This window comes from Haliotis asinina, chromosome 1 (assembly GCF_037392515.1).
Source record: "Haliotis asinina isolate JCU_RB_2024 chromosome 1, JCU_Hal_asi_v2, whole genome shotgun sequence".
Classification (NCBI taxonomy): domain Eukaryota; kingdom Metazoa; phylum Mollusca; class Gastropoda; order Lepetellida; family Haliotidae; genus Haliotis; species Haliotis asinina.
This window is the reverse complement of record NC_090280.1, coordinates 78,530,584-78,552,363: the sequence shown is the minus strand read 5'-3', so window position 1 is coordinate 78,552,363 and position 21,780 is coordinate 78,530,584. Positions and strand designations below refer to the sequence as shown.

General features: G+C 39.4%; 1 protein-coding gene across 1 annotated transcript; it reads right to left on the bottom strand.

Moving 5' to 3' along the window:
* Positions 1-3,226: 3,226 nt before the first annotated feature.
* Positions 3,227-12,497, bottom strand: LOC137275616 (fucolectin-like). The gene is given in 4 exon segments (XM_067808181.1): positions 3,227-3,453; positions 5,542-5,823; positions 10,809-11,024; positions 12,473-12,497. Coding segments are annotated over 4 exon segments (750 nt in total).
* Positions 12,498-21,780: the final 9,283 nt, after the last annotated feature.

The window sequence follows — 21,780 nt, the reverse complement described above, 5'->3', positions numbered from 1 at the left end:
TTGACGGAGAGAAATAAGTTATTATCCACAGATATTATTATTATTATTACTGTTTCCATAGGTATCACTACAATTTTAAGTATGATAATGATGGGATAAAAATCATGTTTCGTTTATGCTTTATTTATATGATGCTGGTTGGAATTGACCTTGGTCAAATTTACCAAAGGTGGAGGTGTCTTTATGATGACATCACAGTTTGTTGCAGGTTTTTATCTCAATTTAAAGCAGTTTATTACAGTAGACCAAGTTATTACTTCGTTGAGCGGTAGGGAAGCATTATGGTTGAAGTGTTCGCTCGTCATACAGCAAACCTGGGTTTGATTCTCATGGGAACAACGTGTAAACCATATTCCCCGTTTCCCCCGCCGTGACATTGATGGGATATTGCTTAAAAGCGGCATAAAACTAGACTTACAATTTACGTTACAACAATGTCTGTGCCGAATATGATCTTGAAATTTTCAGTTTGTTTATGGCAGCGGTCAAAGATTCTTTGTCGATTGAAAATATGTAATAATGTGCAGTATATTGACAAACAGTCTTCGGTTCTACGATCAAACTAATTCTCATTTTGCGAAATTAGATAGATACACTAAACGTATAGTATAATGTTGGTGTACTCACCATTTATAACCCTTGCAAGAAGCAAAGCAATCTGTAGAGGAAACATGCTTCTGAAGAGACATCGAAATTCTTACCAGCGAAATCAAAGGCGTGTAGACTAATAGACGTGTAGATCTCGTCATAACTTTCACAACAGAAGAGCGGTGAATGTTACCGAACAGCCTGGCTTTCAGAAAACTAACACAGCCCATTAGCAGTCTCCAGAAGCTCACAGTATACATCGCCAATATTTAAGTGCTTCTCGAACATCATCGGGCATTAAGTGCTCAAGTGAATCTATGCGGAGAAATACTGACGCTCCCTGTTGCGTTGCCCGAGTTTCATCTTTAGGATTCAGAGATCCGTTCCCATATTATAATTGTCTCAGCTATATTCTTGTTTACGCTCAACTGAATCTGTTTTGACCGATTATAGAGGCGTATGCATTATCGTTCTGAAATACACAACGGATTTGTTCACGGATGACACGTATCTCCAACGTTATGAAGGCAATGGACACGACTATTTGTTAGGAACACATTAGGTACAGTATTTCCTACAGAAAACTTTCAAGAGGTTGAGAGGTACTTACTCGCAAGGTCATTGTGGTACATGTACCTTGTTTATCTTGGCATTTGTCATTTATCCTTACGACTCTTCCTTCTAAATAAGTTTCAACACCAAATTCTTGGAATATCAGAGCAAATAAAGAAGAAATCCAACATTTATTGTCATATGAGCAATAAATACAAACAGGCATGCAAAGTCTCTAAACCCAACTGTCAACATAGAGAAAAAGAAACATAAAACGTTTATGAAGGATTCGTGTATGTTTTGAAAAGAACTGAGTTTTATTAAGTTCCTCTGATCACAGTTATGAGGAAGGGAAAAAGAGTTTGAGCTTTTCAAGATCATTTTTGTAAGTAAATAAGTAAGTAAGTAAGTAAATTCTTATGTCCCATTTGTTGACCGGTATTTTGTAACAAACTATTTGCAAGACAGATTGTTGTTCTAACTAAGAGCCTCATTGATCAAAAACTTCAATGGCTTTTACCGAAGAAGAGTCAAGGAATCAAACTTACTACTTTGCAAATTTCTTCATGGACAATGTCGACAAAATCAGAGCAGTTATAATCCCTCTCAAAATGCACTTCAACATGACATTTCGTTTAAAGGGCATGAAACGACCATATTCACACAAACCACACAAACACTTTGGAAAAGGCAATTCTCCGCAGTCTTCACAGCCACAAACAGTGTGTCTAATGTGTTTCAGTCCACCTGCATGCCTAGGCACAGCGACGAGACTGTACTTGAGTCGGCGGGGGACGACTTACCTAGAGGTATGCATCTAAACAGGCGGGAAGTTGTACTTCTTCACCCATCTGTGCCACCGTGGATCATGAGATTGACCTATAAGGACAACAGACTCCACTCTTTGCTGGTTTAGATCATACCTGCGCAATCGCACAATGACATGCCAGACCCAGCGCGAGCACTCGCAGATCCCAAAGCTCAGATATGGTGTTCCAAGGAATCTATTTAAGGTCCAGTCCTAGTGGAATTGTTGATTCTTTGAATGTATTGTGTACCGTCAAATCTGTAGTGTTTTTCTTTTTGTTTGGCAATCCTGTTATCAGCAACATGGGTAACGGTCTACGCAGTCAAGCTACGACGTAGCGACCAAGTCACTGATCTATAGTCGATCTCCCAATCCCGTTAGTCGCCTTGTAAGCATGGGTTATTGATGACCAGATCTAAGCCAGATCGTCTTGTCACCCAGGTTTTACCACCATATGAGATATACAGTTCATTCAGATACCAAATATAAGTTAATAATGCTTTTAAATTAATAAATATTGCAGGTGATCAACAGTGAAGAGGCAGACAGTCTCAGGAAAGTAAAATGAAAACTCTAATGTTAGTACAGGCAAAAGTGAAAGAGGGACATCAGCCCCAGTTTAAAATAGGCACATCGAGCCAATCATTAATACATTTTATTGAATGTAGCTAACATAAGACCTCAGACCATACATTCACTCAGTGGTACGTCAGCAGTTCACCTGAAAATGCTGTGCCTACAAGTCTTGCCTTGGACACCATTGTTTTTGTTTTTGATGGGTTGGGGATGGATTTGGAAATATCCAAACTGACAACACATCCTATCTAAAGACATAAACCATGTATTAATTCATTTAAAGCCTCCTTCAAAGAGGTCTTCACAGTAGAAAAATACATTGCCATTAAACATGATAGAATCAGTCTTTTCAACAGAAAATGGAATGTATACAAACCATGGTTTAGATACTTAGAGCAAGTGTTAGCGTCCATCTTTATTATCAATTGTATAGGTTTTGCTCAGCTTAGCTTATAAGCCGTTACTACCACTGTCAATGTTTGTCTTAGTACAGGTGCTGATTTATCAGCTGGAGCTGCTGCGCCTGGATTGATATTATACCCTACTTTGAATGTACTTCTCTTCTGTAACCCATTGAGTGTAATAAAGAAATGGAAAAAAACCCAAAAAGAAAAAAAAACAAAAAAAAACAAACAAACAAACGCATCGTATGAATAAATGAAATGTCTATGCATGAAGCCACAGTCGTTTCCTTACAGCAAATCAAAGACATCTGTCCCACACATAGTAAGACCAGCCAGGTACTGATGATGCTTCTGCGCTGCCGACTCTTAACTCACATACAAGGCTATCATGGCTCAAGCTGAAACCGACACAGCTCTTGTTGTGGAAACAGATGCTGGCACAATCCGAGGCAGATGTGACCTCGACTGGGTAAAGATCTCCATCAAACCTTATACCTGGAATACGGTGCATCGTAGAGGAGGTGCCTGTGAAGAAACACACCGATTTCAGGAAAGACAACCACTGAAAGACTTACTGGGAGTTACTCGAATTATTATATTGACACGCAACAGAAACGACTTAACTCACAAGATTTAAATTAATTCACAAGATCCAGGCATAAATTGCCAGCTTGAATGACATTTGTTCTCTTGTTTTCTGAACACAGCGGCTTTGTGAGCAAGAGATCAACGACAAGCCATTGGGTGTCCAAACGTTGGTCAACGTGCTGTAGGCATTGCTAATGGCTTCAATTTCAGCGTACAAACGATATCTATCGTCTTAATTCACGAAACCGAAATGAATTCGCAAAATCCAGGCATAAATTGCCGGCTTGAATGGCAATTGTTCTCATGATTTCTGAACACAGCGGCTTTGTTAAACAGAGATCAACGACAAGCCATTGGGCGTCCAAACGCTGGTCATCGTGCTAGAGTCATTGCTAATGACTTCAATTTTAGCGTACAAACGATATCTACCGTCTTAGACAGGAGATACAATGTCACTAACAGGACTGATAACTGCCCAAGTAGTGATTAAAATTAACCCCTTGCAACACGTCGTTAGGACCGTCATATTGTCCATCAGCATCTCTCTTCAACCTATCCATAGGAACAAGTGAACGATTGCCATTCAAGTCGGACATTTATGCCCGACTGCATTCATGATCTGCGTGCATCTCGATTCCAATGTTATGTTTGGAGGAACTCTTCACTTATCACAACAAAAACATTTCTAACCTCAGTCGCAAATAATTCATTATTGTGCAAAATATTAAGGCCACGATTTGTGGTTTCTTGCTATATTGAATAAATAGGTTTAAATACTCCATTGAGACCTTCAAATCTGTATTTACAAAATTGTGAAGTTACGCGCCTAAGATTACAAAAACACCATTGATACCCAAATCTCATTTCCAAAATTACAACGTTTCTTTTTCTTTTCAGTATATTTTGCGTAAATTAGCTCTTGCACTTCTGTTGGCTTGTTGGCCAGGGTTCAATTCCATTGGATGTACTGAGTAAGTGCTCTGCTTTGTTATTTCTGGACTATTGTTGAAAATAGCACGAGGCTTTACTCATTTGTTGAAATTGGTAGGCAGCATGAGCTGACGAGGGGACTAGTGGTATTGTAACTTATTAAACTAAAAACTACTTTGAATGTTGTTGCAGGACTAATTATTCAGAAACACGAAAAACCAAAAGGAATGCGTGTACTTCCTTGGTCGTGTCAAAGTGTAGACCCTCAGCGTATTGAAGTAATTGTGCTCCCTTTTAAAAGTTTAGACTTACTTGAAATACATGTACTCATTATCTGTAACGTGAGAATTATGTCTGTGCTAAAGATCTTCAGCAAACCTTATGCAGATGCACGAGGATCATGCATCTGTTGCTGACAAGCAGGTGCAAATTAAATATCGTGATCGGCTGCATTTTGGTGTAAAGTTTTCGTAAGAATTCGACAGTTTTCATTGTTTTTTATCATTTATTGAAATGATAAAAATCGTTTCAACGTGACAAATTGGTTTTACAATACACCAGCTCATCTGTAAACAGTACCTTTAAACATTATGGAATATTTTGCAAAATTTAGTTTAGAACAGTTGACTGAAGTAAATGGCTAAATATACATAACAGTGAGTCTTAACCTTTGAAAAGACGTATATTTCAACTACCTGTATTGGTGAGCAAGTTCGACAAATCACATATGTTTCTCTATCACATGAAAACACCATCTTTTAGGACTCCGTGGAACCTGGTATGGAGATCTATCTTCGGTTGCTGGCGATTTTTGTATTGTACCGTTAAAGTTAGAAATTGTGTTTTGTGGCTGCAATTTTAAAGTGCACATCTGTGAGACTAGGTATTTTATTTTCCTTCGCAGACAGATATGTATACAAGTATATTTTCATTGTATGCATACATTTATAAACTTACAGCTTCCATAGTTACGATGTGGCTGAAATACTCCTGATGTGAAATTGAATTTTAATTCATACACACCGACAAGTCCCATAAGAGTAGCCTTGAAACACAATGTCTAACTTTAACCCTTCCAATACGAAAATCACCAGCAACCGAAGGGTGATCTCTATACTAGGAACCATGGATGCTACTCACAGTCACTGGTTTCAAAGGTTTTCACTTCACACATAGAGAGTCGATCCTCATTTTCTGATCGATGCAGGCCTTTTATCCTCAAATATCGCCCCCTGGTTAAACAAGGGCAGGGGATGTTTTCAGTGGCCCCGGTTGGCATAGGTCCTTCATACACTGCGCACAGCATTGGTGGGGTGGTCGGAAACTCTACTGGATCGTTCACAAATACTTCAATCTTTAAGTCACGAAGTCGGTCTCCTAGAAAGTAAATGTATATGAGCAAGTTGGGTGTAATTACTCTTTAAACAGTGTTTCAGTTGTGCCACGGCATAAAAGAGGAAAGCCAGAGGGGTTGAAGTTTTTGACGCGTACCACTTTGATGCATGATCAAGGGTTTCAGAAAAACAACTCTGACAAATCCATCTGCGACTGTGTTGTATGCAGGCCAAAATAGCATGTGAATGTAAATGGTATTTGGGTTTGCTTTCAAGTTTATTTGGTTTGGTATGTTGTTCTACGCCGCACGCAGCAATACTTCACTTATATGGAGGCGGTCTGTGAATAATCGCGTCTAGACCAGACAATCACGTGATCAACAACATGAACATCAGTCTACGCAAATGGGATTAGATGGCATGTGCAAGCCAGCCTGACCACCCGATTCCCTTCGTCGCCTCTTACAACAGGGTGGGTTGCTGACAAGAAGTCTAACCGAAACACCCTCCTATTACGAGGTTTTTAATTCATATATAAGCCTATTCAACAACTTCGCGCTATTGATAAAGCAAATGGACAACTGGAGGTTATAGTGAATGCCCACAAAACGATGAAATATTCAAAGTTTATTGACACTCACACTAATTGATTCGAATGGAATACTCATGTTAAACACTATAAAACTAAGTATCGTCCCTGCGAGCACATTGGTGTTTTCAGGATGAGAGTAAATACACAATACCTTTTAGAAAATTGTCAAATGTAGCATATGTTGTATTTTGGATTACGGATTCTCAGTGGAATTCTCACGAATTCAGCAATCATTTTACACAAGAACATGAATGAATACACAATGGCATTTAGAAAGTGGTAAAATGTAACACATGTTATATTTGGGATTACACTTTCTCAGTAAGAGTCACGGTATGTATGCTGGCGGTTAGGTGCCTGACTCTGAGGGCGTGGGTTCGAATCCCATACGGGATTCAACACATCAAAAAGTAGTAGAATCTGTTCTTTATTGAGAAAATGCAATCCCAAATATAACATATGTCACAGAGAAAAATTACCCAACACAACAATGTCCGGATTAATATTACCCGATATATTATCCCTGTCAAGACCTGATATCCATCTTCAATAGACTAACACAACGGATACTATTCAACGCGAAAGTGCTTCAACTCTGTAAAGAGCTATACCATTCAAAAAGTAAATATACAATGACGATATAACTTAATCTCTCTTATTATAAGGGGATAATAGGTTATCGCTGGGTATTAAAAGGCTCAAGTTGCTGTTTTGAATATACAACACCAACCTGTACATATAGGATATTGATGTGTGACACAGTGGTTTATGCTTCAGGCCCAGGGACAATTAGGAGATAAACATACATGTGTTGGCCACTTTCCGGGTGTTATTGAGTATTTGAAGCCCGGTAATACATTTGGAGCCGACGGCGTCAGATGCTCGTTTGTGACGTCATTCTAACTTTACGTCACAATATGTTTTGAATGACGTCACAACTATTGGTGACACAACAAAACAATTGTTTGCGATGTTTCTACCTGACAATACGCAGCGAACAATCTGGCAGTTTCGGGAATCAAATATCATTTGATCATGTTTTGCAACAATCAGATTACAGAACACAGTGACTTTTGGTTTACAGTTTGCCTTGGGCAATGTAATACAACTGCGCTTTCCTATCACGGAGACGCAGGATAAGTATCACGTGTTGATGGTAAGTTCTGTGCTTTCCACTTGCAAGATGATGTGTTCAAGCGACAAGACGTTACAAGTACAACACCTCACACTGCTAGGCCTCCAGGAGATTTAAAATAATGTTTCGTTCAATAATAATAAATGTAACATGCCATACAATCTTGCTGGTAAGAGGATTATACTCGAAACAAAAATCGACTGTCTGCTAAATATCAACGTTATCCCACCGTATGATTAAGATCACCATTTATCAAAGATAATGAATAGTGAGGTTGTACAGAAGGTCCATATTCCATCGAAACAAAAGCACGTAATGGTTTCTTCACTACCCATGAAACAAAGGTTATATGTTAATGAGTCTCCCAACATTACAAGATGTTGGTATTGTATTAGTTTGGTTACTGAATACAACGTTGTATCAAATTAACAAGAGACAGAGGCACGACACTTTTCATACTAATCTTACTGGACAATGCTCCAGAGGATTTCGTCGATGGATTACCAGATCTAAGCGTTATCTGTGTTAAAAGCAGGAACATAGACACTGTGGTACTTTCATAACACGTGGAATAAGCAGACCATTTAGGAACCTAACCATGAAGATCCGGTTACAATTGATCTTCAGCAACCTATGCTTGTCGTAAGGGGCGATCGGCTGGTTAGACTCACTGACCTGTTTGACACATATCATTGTATCCCATTTGCGTAGATCCATGCTCATAATGTTGATCACTGGATTGTCTGGTCCAAGACTCGATTATTTACAGACCGCCGCCATATAGCTGGAATGCTGCTGTGTGCGGCGTAAAATCAAACCAAGTCACTCACTCTTAAAGGTTTGTTGATGAGAAACACAGACCTAAATGAAATACAGTATATGCACTCCGATTAACCATCAATTTATGTACATGTATTTTGGGCCGGAGCCCTGTTACTGAAATACAATTCTGTTTTCGGTTCAGCGTGAAAATCCTATCTTCGAGAGCTTGACACCGTTCACCTCCAAGGGCCTCGACCATGTTTTGCTGCTTTCACCCTTTAACAGTCAGATTGTTGAGGCAAACAACCATGTCTTCATTAAAGACATACAAAACAGGCCACACAGTCACACAGTCCGTCTAATCCCGACTTTAACAAGTATTCTGTATACTTTATATGAGAGTTTATATGACAGGAAACCAAACACAATTTCACCACTGGGCATCACTGGGCAAGTGGAATCACATGTATAATCTGCCCATATAAATCTTTCTGCTGTAGCCGAATGTAAAATATCAACAAGGGCACCTTTGCACGCTATATAACCATGCGTCAATTAAGATTCAGCGAAACTAAAGAAGTCTAAACTTGCTTGTTTTTCTAGCGTTTCATTAACTAAAGAACCAATTTCCTTATTGTACCAGTATTTACACTAACTGATAAAAGATGATGAGATGGTATCAGCTCCAGGTGATATTGACAATGGTACTATGTACATGTAGTTGAGAATAACGGATGACAGTTCGATTTTTACGATAAGCGCTCGGGTCATATCGTCACCTTGACAATACATTGAAGGTCTTCTAGATGCATCTTCATAATATTTTCTGATAGTTTGTGATGCTCACGTGCAATTCAAAATTAAAAACAAGATCATCCATTCACAGCTGAAATTTGGTGGAAAATGATACCATATTTTGGCTACCCAACCATGTTGAAATCAGGAAAAACTGTACTGCCGATGTCTCTGCCAAATCTGCTCTTATTGAGTCTACAGGCACGAAGTTTCTCGTGTTCCAATCTCCGATCCTCTGTCTGACATTGTGTGAATGATTATACGCACAAAAAGTGGAATACCAAGATCTCGAATAGACTTCATACCATCAAGAAACTGATTGGAGGACCACCCCTTTTCTGGTCTATATCGCTATGATGATGTTGTATTACATTGGACGCAGGTTTTGTGCACATGTGTATTTTCCACTGAACGGTGAAGATCCTCATTACTGCTTCCCCTTGCAACATTTAAATTACTGTTTACTTGAATTAGTCAATTTTACGCCTATCAGAAGAAATAGTTTAAAGATTATTCATATTTTATCTGACTTTTTAAGAGTACCCGATTTTAGCATATTACAAAGAAATCAAATTGCACAACAAAATATTGACATTTCAGCTCAAGGTCAGTATTGACCATTCAATTTCATATGTGACTGAGGATTTTAATAATGTTTTCATAGCTACAGCATTGCTGATTCGACGGTAGGCAATATATTTACTCACTTCACTTTTGATAATACACCTCGCTCAGCTTAAACAAACAATATCAACATTTGAGAGAGGGTGTATTTCCCCAATGCTAAGCAAGTCAAAAGTTTTTCAGGGTTCCAAGATCAATAAACCCAGGTTTTGTCACCATTTGTTGTGGCAAGCATGAAGTCATTATCGTAGAGATGATGTCAACATGATGCCTCTAAATGTCATGTATGAAAACCAAAATCCCACGTAATGAAACTGAAACAAAACAACAGTTCGTATCTGGAAGCCAAAAGGAAGTTGTGAAATAGCTGCGTCAGCCCTTACCTACGCGGCATCGGTTTCTCGAATGTCACACTTAGTTGACATTAGTACCCTCTGTTCAATAATTTCAACCTGGCGGGCATGGCAGTCCCCCAGGACCCACGAAGATCTGGGTTAGAACTGATCTTCAATAACCTATACTTGTCGTAAAAGGCGACTAACGGGGTCGGGTGGTCAGGCTTGCTGACTTGGTGGACTCCTATCCCACTTGCGTAGGTCGAAGCTATCTTTTCCAGACTCGATAATTTCCAGACTTCCGCCATACAGTATTTACACACAAAACTTCCCGAAAGCTTCACAGCATCACTTAATGTTGCTTTGAACAAAATACTTCTCATCAAGAGTTGTGGAACGTTTGAAAACTTAGAAACCAGCACGTCGAAAAGTTGTGACACGTAAACACCAAAGGCTGGAGCTGCACGAGTGAGTGAGTATAATTTTACGCCTCCTTTATAGAAACCAGAACATATGGTCTCATTATTGTTCCATACGCCAGTGGGAATGAATTGTCTATTTGATGGCTCATGAAAGATAACAAAAACATCACACATGGAATTAAAAAGGAACAATACCATTTTGGTGGAACCAATATTCATTGCTTTGGCAGAGAGGTTGGTAAAGAATTTTGAATTTTCCTTACGGCAACAAACGCCTCGGTTGGTAATGGTTACATGGCCCAGGAAGTAGTTTAATTCAAGATCTATCATCCAAAAGGGCAAAGTATTTTGAACTGTCCTTACCGCAACAATCGCCTCGATTGGTAATTGTTACATGGTCCAGAAAGTAGTTTGCTTCGAGATCTACCATCCAGAAGGGTTGCATGTCCTCCCTGTCGCTCTCCCAGCATGTGTCAGTGAACATATTCGTTCCAGTGTCCCCGTCAACGCACCTACCACTGGTTCCAGTATTTGAGGAAGATGTTGTAAGTTTGCCAAGTGCAAGATTAGTGTTGATGCCTAGGTATAGGAACACAACAGAGTGAGGCATATGGTAAATGAGGCCTGAGTAAATACGTGCGTTTGGTTGTATGTCGCGTTTAGCACAATTCCTGCAATATTAGCACCGGGTACACCTGAAGTGAGTGAGTGAATGAGTGAGTGAGGCTGTATCCCGCTTTTAGCAATATTCCAGCCATATAACGGCGGCGGACACCATTTCACCCATGTGTTGACTCGAACTCTGGTCTTCCGCATGGCGAGCGATAGCTTTAACCATTAAGCTGCCTCATCACCCTGGCACTTGAGGAATGAGACTTTTGCTGTTTCTTAAAACAGTTCAGAAGCCTGAAGGATGTTCTTTGTTTGCTTATTTGTTTGTTTAACGTCGTACACAACAATATTCTAGCTATATGACGGCGGTCTGTATATAATCCACTGGACCAGAAAATCCCGTAATCAGCATCATGGGAACATAAGTGCAATACAATCACCACCAACTGATATAAATCCAGCTAGGGTCTATGCAGGTAGCAAAAGTACTGCAAGTCCCAGTGTCCCTAGCATGGTGATCCACCTTCAGTTGTTGGCGATCAGTAGATCATTGTTACATTGTATTTGACCACAAAATAGTTTTCTAGTTTCAAAGCTATGGTCTAGCTAGTTTCAAGTGTTTGTAATAATCTAGTAATTTTACAGTCCTCCGTTGACAAGGTTTTATATTATATGCATGTAGTACGACTCAACCGAATTTTTACTTCGACAAAACTGAGTGATTATAATGGTATTGCGGTACTCACCTTTCACGAACGGTGCATTTACAAGAAATAAAGCAATGGTCAAAGGAAACATCCTTGTGCTTAGCAGGTACCAAAACTGTGAGTCCTGACGACGTCGTCCCAGCACTGCCGGCAGTGAATGTGACCGCGCGTTCAGAATTATAATCAATACCCATGACCTTATTCCAGTCGGAGCAAAATGGCATGAGTTAAGTATATCTGGCATTAGGTACTCGTGTGTGAGGCAAATCTGAGACACGCATTCTTGTTGGCCAATTTACCGCCCACGTTTACCTTCGTTGACCTCAGATACCCTTGAAGATCCGGATTAGAAATGGTTTTCAGCAACCCTCACTGGCTTAATTGCCTTAGTATTGTATCTCAGTTGCTAAGAACAATGCTCATTGTGGCAATCATTGGATTGTCTGGTACAGACTCGATTATTTACAGACCGTCACCGCCATATCTCAGGAATACTGCTAAGTGCTGCGCATAGCTAAAACTGCACTTATCGTACTCTAATTAGAAGCTATATAGATTTTTCAAGTTTATTTCAGTTTTGGGTTCCAATACAGAGATGTAACACATCTTCTTGTCAAAAATCATGACATAGTATTGTTAGTATGCCACTTGAAGTGTAGTCTGAGGTGCATGTCCCTCTTTCGCACCAGATACCAGATTTGCTCTCACACTGTATTGCGGACAACATGGTCATCGTTGGATGCATAAAAATGTACGGTTTAAACGTGGAACAGGATACTGCACGATCTTTGCTAAGAGTGTTAGATCCTCATGGTGTTTAATGTGGTATTTTAGTACGAAATATAGTCGGTATGTGTGCTATGCGTGCACATACTAATGGATCAAATAAATCAGGACTGTTTGACATGATATTGTACAGAGTTAAACTGCCATTGTACCCACGTTAGGAAACAGTATCTGATACCGCCAAACCCAGAATGCAGACTATAGTTCCCTGAAAGAGGTCGATTTTAGTTCCAATACACCAGAAATCAGTTCTATAACATAGTATAACACTCAATGTTTACATTTTTATGGTCACGTCATACTATACATATGGAAATTAATTAAGCAACACCAAATTCAAAGACACATAAAAACTTAACAAAGTTTAACGAAGTAATTTTGATGATTGATTATTCAATTTTGATGTATTGACATACAGCATGAGCTTTTCATGGGTTGATATGACGCGCGTGAAGCTTGCACAGCGCACGTGCATTGCTTTAACCTCAACTTTCGAAAAATGCACTTTTTCCCTGGGGTGTTTACAAGCGCAGGTTGTCGATTGCATTCGGTTTTTCATTCATTTCAATGTCATGGCACGTAGGAAATTATCAGAGGCCACTCGTTGGCAAATAATCGGCATGAGGAATGCTGGTATGTCTCTAAGACAAATCGGGACTCAAATCGGACGACATCATTCCATAATTTCAAAACTTTTGAAAAAATACCGGGCCACTAATGAAGTTAAAGACCTGCCTAGACCAGGAAGACCCAGGAAGACCACAGTCCGGGAGGACAGAGCTTTACTGAGACTTGTACGGCGCAGGTCCTTCGACTCGAGCTCTCGGTTGAGACAGGAGTGGCTTCCAGGGAGACCCATCTCGAACAGGACTGTTCGGAATCGTCTGAAAGCTGCAGGATACCGGGCAAGGAGGCCAATCAAGCGACCCAGACTGTCTCCAGCCCATAAGGCAGCCCGACTGGCCTGGTGTAATGACCGTTTGCACTGGAACATTGCCTCTTGGAGGAAGGTCCATTTCTCAGATGAGAGCCGGTTCTTGCTGCACATGGTGGACGGTCGTACTCGGGTCTGGAGGCAGAGGAACACAGCAATGGCTCCACGGAACATCCAGGAGACTGTGGCCTTTGGGGGAGGTTCCGTTATGGTATGGGGGTGCATTTCCATGAACTGCAAGTTGGATATCATTACCATCCGTGGCAACCTTAACGGTGTTCGTTACCAACAGGAGGTTCTTGACAGGGCTGTGGTACCTCATTTTGAGAACCATCCTCTGGCAACGAGACCCATATTTATGGACGACAATGCTAGACCTCACAGGACGCATGCTGTAAATGATTTTTTGCGGCAAAATGCAATTGACAGAATTCCATGGCCTGCCATGAGCCCTGACCTCAACCCCATTGAACATTTGTGGGACTTTCTTGGCCGTCGTGTGAGGCAGAGAGACCCACCAGTCCATAATCTCAACGAATTGACGGCTGCCCTGCATGAGGAGTGGAACAGGATCCCCCAGAATCAGATCCGGAGACTCATCCAAGGAATGAGGAGGCGTCTGGAATCGGTGGTGCGTGCGCAGGGAGGACACACTAGATATTGATGAAAGTCGGTGTGCAGACTCTCAGATGACTGTTCTTTCTTTCCATGTGACATTTGTGTTAATACACCTGACAACAACGTCTGTGGATGAATAGTAAATTGTGTCCATTTTTTCATGAATTTAAGACAGTTTTAAGAATTTGGATTTCGTTGCAATAAAGCAAAGTCTTGATACTTTTTCCCTTTAAGTTGTTTGTCAGAGATCGTCTGTTGAATAAAAAAGTGTCAAACTATATCAACCCGGCATATTTTGATTGTCAGAACACTTCAAAGTTGCTCCAAAAGAAAAAATTGGGGTGTTGCTTGATTAATTTCCAGGTGTATATATATACATAATAAAGCCCTAGCACAATACAAGTAATAAAATCTTTTTACTAGTTTACTTAACACTTCGTACCAATATTAAAAGTCAGTAAAAGTACTATTATACTACTACTAATACCACAAGATGCTAAACACGAAGCTGGGCGCTCGGGGTTCTAACTTGTGCGCTCAAGATATTACCTTGTGCGCTCAACATACTAATTTGTGCGATCAGTACATTAACTTGTGCGCTCAAGATAATAACCCGTCTTGTTCAAGATACTAACTTGTGGGCTCAACATAAATTTTATTTCATCCGGTCCCTTCAGCGCTTCAGAACTAATTCACACACCTGGTATCATCACTAATTGATGCATACACATCTGTTCTCGTGGCTACATTGCATACAATGAACTGTTGATGGACATTTTGATAAAAATGTTTTTAAGTTCTGACAAAATTGTTGTCTGATTCAAAATACATGTTAAAGACTTAGGTTTCTTTCGTCATTTAATGGCAAAACAATGTTCCCAAGTTATAATGTAAGACAATTAATAAATTAGTAAGAGTTTCATGTGATTTGCTTCTTTGCTTAGGTCGGCCAGTAAACACGTGTATCCAAGGTTTGAAAAACACTAGTGAAAAACGCTACTATCTAAACACACAGCAATTTTGTGAAGGTTGTATTTGAAAAAATGTGAAGGTTGTATTTGAAAAAAAAGAAAGATCAGAAAGATTATTGTAGAGCCCTGTAGGCAACAACATATATAACACATTGTAAAATATTTGTGTTTTGTTTAGGAGAAATCTTATAATAGTTTCGGTTTGTTTAGTGTTTGTCACAGTATGTATGTATAAACAGTATGCATGATGCCTCTGGGCAAGAAACTAACATGAAAGTTTCTTTCAGTACAGACCGTTTTGTGTGTAAAAGCCGTCTGTAAGAAGCTGTTATGGAGAAGACAGGGTCGGTGTATTCTCATCACTGAACAGTTTGTATTTGGAAAACCTAACGGCACAATCGGAGGTTCAATTTACAAAATTTATGTAGGCAAGTAGGTAGATGGTAGATAGGTAGGTAGATGGGTGGGTAGGTAGGTAGGTAGGTAGGTAGGTAGGTAGGTAGGTAGGTAGGTAGGTAGGTGGGTTTTGGTACATAGGAAAGTAGATGGGATAGGTAGTTAGGTAGGTATATAGGTAGGTAGATAGGAACGGTAGTTTGATGGGTGGGTACGTGGGTAGGTAGGCGGGTTGGGAAGAAGGTAGGTGGGTGGGAGTTAGGTAGTAATAGCTTAAGCATGCTCAAAGGGTACAAAATTACAATACAGTTACATGTATTGCAAAGAGCTACAATTGAAAGGCCACCTTGAACATGAGTTTTTAGATAATATTTAAATATTTCAAAGTCACAACAGTCTCTGACGCTCTGTGGGAGACTGTTCCAGGCCATTGATCCTGCATGGATAAAGGACTTGTTTAAATCCATCCCTATTGTCTGGGAACACCAGGCATGTTCAAAGAGATTGGGAAGGCGTGTACACCGTTAGAAGATTAGATAGACAAGAAAGTCCAGTTCCAGTTCATATATGATTCAAAGCAAAGGCTATATGAATATTCATTTTCAAAAGCGAAACTCTTCAGTAAGTTTACACAATATGTTAAATCAATACTCCTTACTTGTAAATCATTCATTCTTACTGAAAAATGTCTTTTAGACATTAACGCTGAGAAATTCCAAACATCACTATCCACTTTCAGATGTGGTTCTTATGATCATCGAATAGAAATAGGCAGACATCTCTGGATATCACAGGAAAAACGATTATGTAAATATTGCACTTATCAGTAGGTAGTAGATCAATGACATTTCTTGTTTGTTTGTCCATTGTATTCACATATCAGAAAGGAATACACAAAGGAATATATCTATTTGAACCCCCGAGCAGACCCTCATGTCACCCAAAGATCAAACAGTTACAAAGCATCTTCCAGTGTATATATATATGTTACACCCAGTGTGTAAAGTGAATCAATGTGTAAATTGCCGGAAATTTTTTATTTATTTGACAGATTGACAGGAAAGAAAGGGACATCTTTTTTCAAATAAAACACTTTGGGTGACTTTGTTTGCACAAGTGAAGCTTTCGCGGCACTGCTGATGTTTTTTTTATTTCAGTTTTAAAGTTTTTTTGTTGGGTGCACACAGCTTCCTTATCTTACAACAGTTGCATTTGGTTTAAACCTGCCCACCACAATTTCACTCTTGAATATCAGATCCTCTGCATTACACATGTGATACTATTTATATTTCTTTCTATTGTACCCTTGGCTACTCGGGGTAGCCTAGTGGTTAAGCGTTCGCTCGTCACGCCGAAGACCGGGTTCGATTCCCAACATGAGTCTGGTGTACCCCTGCCTTGATATTGTTGGAATATTGTTAAGAGCGACTTTTAAATATAGTCAACTACTTTGTTACTGAATGTAAAAATGCACAACTGGCCTATGGTCTTTTCAGTACTGAAAAAAAACAGACTGTTTGAATGCCGGGTAGCTAGGTAGCTGATTGATAGCTGTGTTTTTGGACAAGAAACAACAACAGTGGTGAGATAACAAAGGTGGACACTTAACAAGGATGTAAGCAGGTACTTCGCACTGTTATATAATGGTAAGGGACACTTGGAGACCAGGAGAAAATCCACTACTGGGTAATTAAGCACCGATATCATTAGGCAGGCAAGTTCCCTAGTCATGGTTAAAGGCTGATTGAGCTCTGTGTGGCTTCTTGTAGTGTGCTATGACGCCAGTTGTTGTTTTTACTGTTGTTTCTTCGGAGGCTTCAAACATGACTGTACACTGGTTCTTGCTTGTGTTTCTTGACTGAAGTCTGGTGGTCTGCCGTTCATGGGTATGAGGGTCTCGCCAATATACTGGTCGCCACTTGATCTGATGCTGACAACAAATAAACGAAACAAAAACGTTTTGAGAACGTTTCAAGTAGCACTCGACGGCTGTTCAATCCAACGAAATAACGGCGCATTCTGTCGGGACGAAACAATACGGTGATTGATATAGCCACCACAGATTCACACCACACGGGTGCAAAAACTCAGAAGAACAATGTCACAGCGACAGCTATGTCGTTGATTCGGATCGTTGTGTTGAAACTCCAAAACCTTCAACACAGACATTCACTCGTAGAGCGAAGACTGTTTTGTTCAACAGTAAGTATCCTCACCCATTTGGTGGCCTCATACCAAATGCAGCTTGCTAGATAACTGTTGGAATATAGAATGTCAGTGCAAAGGAACACCTTGGCCATCCAAAAAACAAATTCCGGTTGATGTAAAGAAGTAACTGTTTGTGACTGATTGGACAACTGAAATTGAGTAATGACACCAGGTGTTCGTGAAAAGGGTAAACATGCTCTGCCTTACCGGTAGCACAACCATTCACACAGTGTACCTAATACTGGAAGTTTGCTTTTCCTAATGCTTCCAGTACTGATATGCCTGTGAATGAATGGCTGTACAACCGGGAGGAGAGTGGCCTATAACAAACTAGGCTCTCATATGATCGATGATACGGAAAATCTGATTAGACTATTTGCAACTACTATGAAGAAGTACAGAAATTCATATACTTCAAAGCAAATACAATTTTGGGGGAAATAAATTTGTATCATAGCATATAGAGGGTCAGATACTTCATTACGCTTTCAGGAGATGCTACTTGATAAACAGAGACTTTTTCTGGTTACATTTTCTTTCTATTCTTGGGTACAGCGTGTCAGGGCTTGATCTGGCCCCATCCTCACGGGCAGTTACTATTCAGCTTTACCTGATGATAGAGGGAGAACAAGTCTTGTACTCAAGAATAAAAGATGTGAAAAAGAAAATCTGTATGTTTATAGAGGGTCAGTTTTAACGGATTAAGCATATATGCTACTGAGCTCATGATGAAATAACTGACAAACACAACAGGATCCGATGAGATCTAAATTTTATTTAATTTAGTATATGCATTATGATACAGCCTATGACAAGGGATAAAATCGAATTCACTCATGACGACTTCCACTCACGGTGGTGTCTATAAAATATACTTCCTAATAGAATAAAATGTTAAGCGCCACCCAGTATATTTGCCAAAATTGGTTGTCTGTTAGGAAATCTTTCAGAAAAGAAACAATAATCAGAATTTGGTTTAGTACTTTTCAGATTAATAGCAAAGTCATTATTGAAAGTAACCTTTACTTTAAACAGGATGTATGCGCTTTTGGAAAAAAAAAGGCATTTTGTGTAACTCAAACAGGTCACCTTCCTTTGAAAAGTTAAAATCAGAAATGAGTGTTTTATGGTCACGTGACTCATTTTTGACAAGTGAAATCTAAGCTAAATAGCGTTGTATAAGCAGGATAGGTATAGTTATTTTGCTTTAAAATGCAATACCATCATACCTTTAACAATATTTCCTTTAATTTTAAATTCAAATGATTATGGTATCCCTATATCAGTTACTAGAGCCTTGATATTTTGGAGAAAGCACTGGGTAGGGACATTCTAGTTCAAACATTTGTTGCTGCATTGCGAATCAATCTTTAATGCAATACGTATCTGATCCATCTACTCGAGCAGTGTGAGAAATAGTCACATGCCCGCTAGCCCGTGGCTAGTAAAAATCCAGTCGGGTCAGTAAATCTCCACAGTCACTGGCCCGATTGACTATTACATTTTCATGATGGTATGTTTCGATTTGCTTAGTTTCTACATTTAATTTTCGGGTTAGTGAATCAGTCTGTGGGCCAGGAACTTTTAGGCATAGCTAACCCGACTGGCTATCAAAATTTGAAAGCTACTAGCACACTGTTCTCAAGCATTGATTCGTATGGAGTTTCAAAATGTGCGATTGCACTGGAAATCCCTACACTTTTTGGAAATACAGAGTAAGGGCATCCATGTCTGAATGATTCATTCACTAGTATGCATAACTGTATGCATATCTGTATTACTGCTGAACAGCGGAAGAACAAAACGTTTCTTTCCTTCAAGCAAATTTGCCAAATATCAGAAAGTTATAAGACATTAAAAGTTCATCTGATACAACCTCCAATGGCAATAATATCATATTTTCACGCAGAAAGGTATCCTCCATGAGTTAATGATCTGACTTTAATATGAATGCGTGACCACTGTCTATTATTATTTATTTATTATTATACGATATTTTTATATATCAACGCAACTAGTACATGCTCAAGGTGCTGGTATTTCTTCCCTCGATCACTGGATGTAAGTGTTAACGGCACATCTTATTATCAATCTCAACTCCAAGGTTGACTCCAAGGTTTGTACACCCGGTCACAGGTGGGCACAATCCTGACACCTCTAGGGATCATCCATTTATCTTTAACAAAAAGGAAAGTATTGTTTGTTTTTCAGCTGTTCATCAGTAATACACAGTGAGTGAGTTAAGTTTTAACGCCGCGTTTAGCAATATTACCGCAAAATCACGGCGGGGGACACCAGAAAATGGGCTTCACACATTGTACCCAAGTGGGGAATCGAACCCGGGTCTTCGGCGTCACGAGTGAACGGCTTAACCACTACGCTACCCCACCGCCCCAGTAATACACAGACCCCAATTACATGACTGATATTATGAGCAGTTTTCCCGCCTTCCTGGCAGGGTAAGACACAATCTGATAGAGTTGTACCACTTAATGTTACAACACTGTCACAGAGGAGTCCATTTTCAGCTGTACTCAGAAAATTTCTTTTCATACAAATAACCCTGTAACAACTTACTTGTTTTACTTTATTTAGCTTCATTAAACACCTGCAGTAAGGAGACTGACAACATGGTAAAGAATGACTTCATACAAATACTATATGTGTGTGCGTGTATGCGTGTGTGCGTGTGTGCGTGTCTGTCTGTGTCCATATTTTCTCGAGTGGTTGGTTCATATTTGGACAGGATGGTCAAGCATAATGGTTACAGCGGTCACTGGTCATGCCAGAGACAAATTTGATTCCCCTCGTGGACATGCGTGCAGCCCCTATTTGGTGTCCCTCGCAATATTGCTGGAATATTGCTAAAAACGGTGCAAAACTAAAACTCAGTCTTTTCTGGACCTCACAATGTTGACCTTTCACTTCAAAGAGAGTATGACTAAAGGTGGGTAACACTATAAATGTTCTCAACACATTTTACCCATGTGGGTAATCCAACCCAAGCCTTCCAAGGTGAATTAATGGGTTTAACCACAAGAATACCCCACCAACCTGAAACAATTTATTTTGAAGTTGGAGTGAGTGAGTTTTAGTTTCACACCATCTTTAGCAATATTCCAGCAATATCATAGCAGGGGATACCAGAAATGGGCTTCACACTTTGTTCCCACGCCTGGAACTGAACCCGAGCCTTCAGTGTGACGTGCTTTCAACACTGGACTACCCCCAATGCTCGGGTATAAGTTGAAAAATTATATCCTAAACAATTTATCATTTATTAGCTGTGAAACAATTAATTAAATTGATCTGGTCTAAACATAGAATTCTTCTGAACATAGACATATGAATAACATAACAAACATCTACAGTATGAATGGACAGTCTTGACTATATAATCTTTGGAATCCAATACAATATTTTCAATAAACACAAACGCTTACTTCTGCAATGACCACTAACAATGAAGCTGCTGTAGTCTACTATCAATATCACACGTTGGCCACCTCAAAAACTAGTTTCAGTACAAATGTATCACGCCTGATTAATGATGTACAAGTAGCTCAGTATAAAAACACATATATAGTACAAATGAGCACACAAAATGCCTTGGGTAACCATAGCACCCACTGGAAAGGTAACCATAGCAACCTAAGAAAAATCACAGAGTACATTCACAACAGTGTGTAAAAAATATGCAGGTCTTGTGAAAATGCAGTTGAATAAATGGAGAAATTGTATACATGAATTCCATGACATCATGCAGTGTTAAAAAAATATTGAAAGATCTTAATGCTTTTCACATTTATCCTAAAGAAAGTAAATTTATAATACAGTATCCATGCTGCCTTTGACTTAAACGTCTTCATTTTTGTTGAAATGAGTCACATTTTGGTGACATTTGGGATCATATTTTATTAAGAAAAACGGAGATGTGTGAATAGCATGTTTTCACATAAGCCTGTTTTATCTTTCATTGAAAATATTCAAACGGACATCTGACAAATCCCATCTCTCCATCCCATAGTTCAAATACACACACTCACTAATGGATTACTAACTAAAGGCATCAAGCCATATCACATTAAAGAGAAAAGATAACA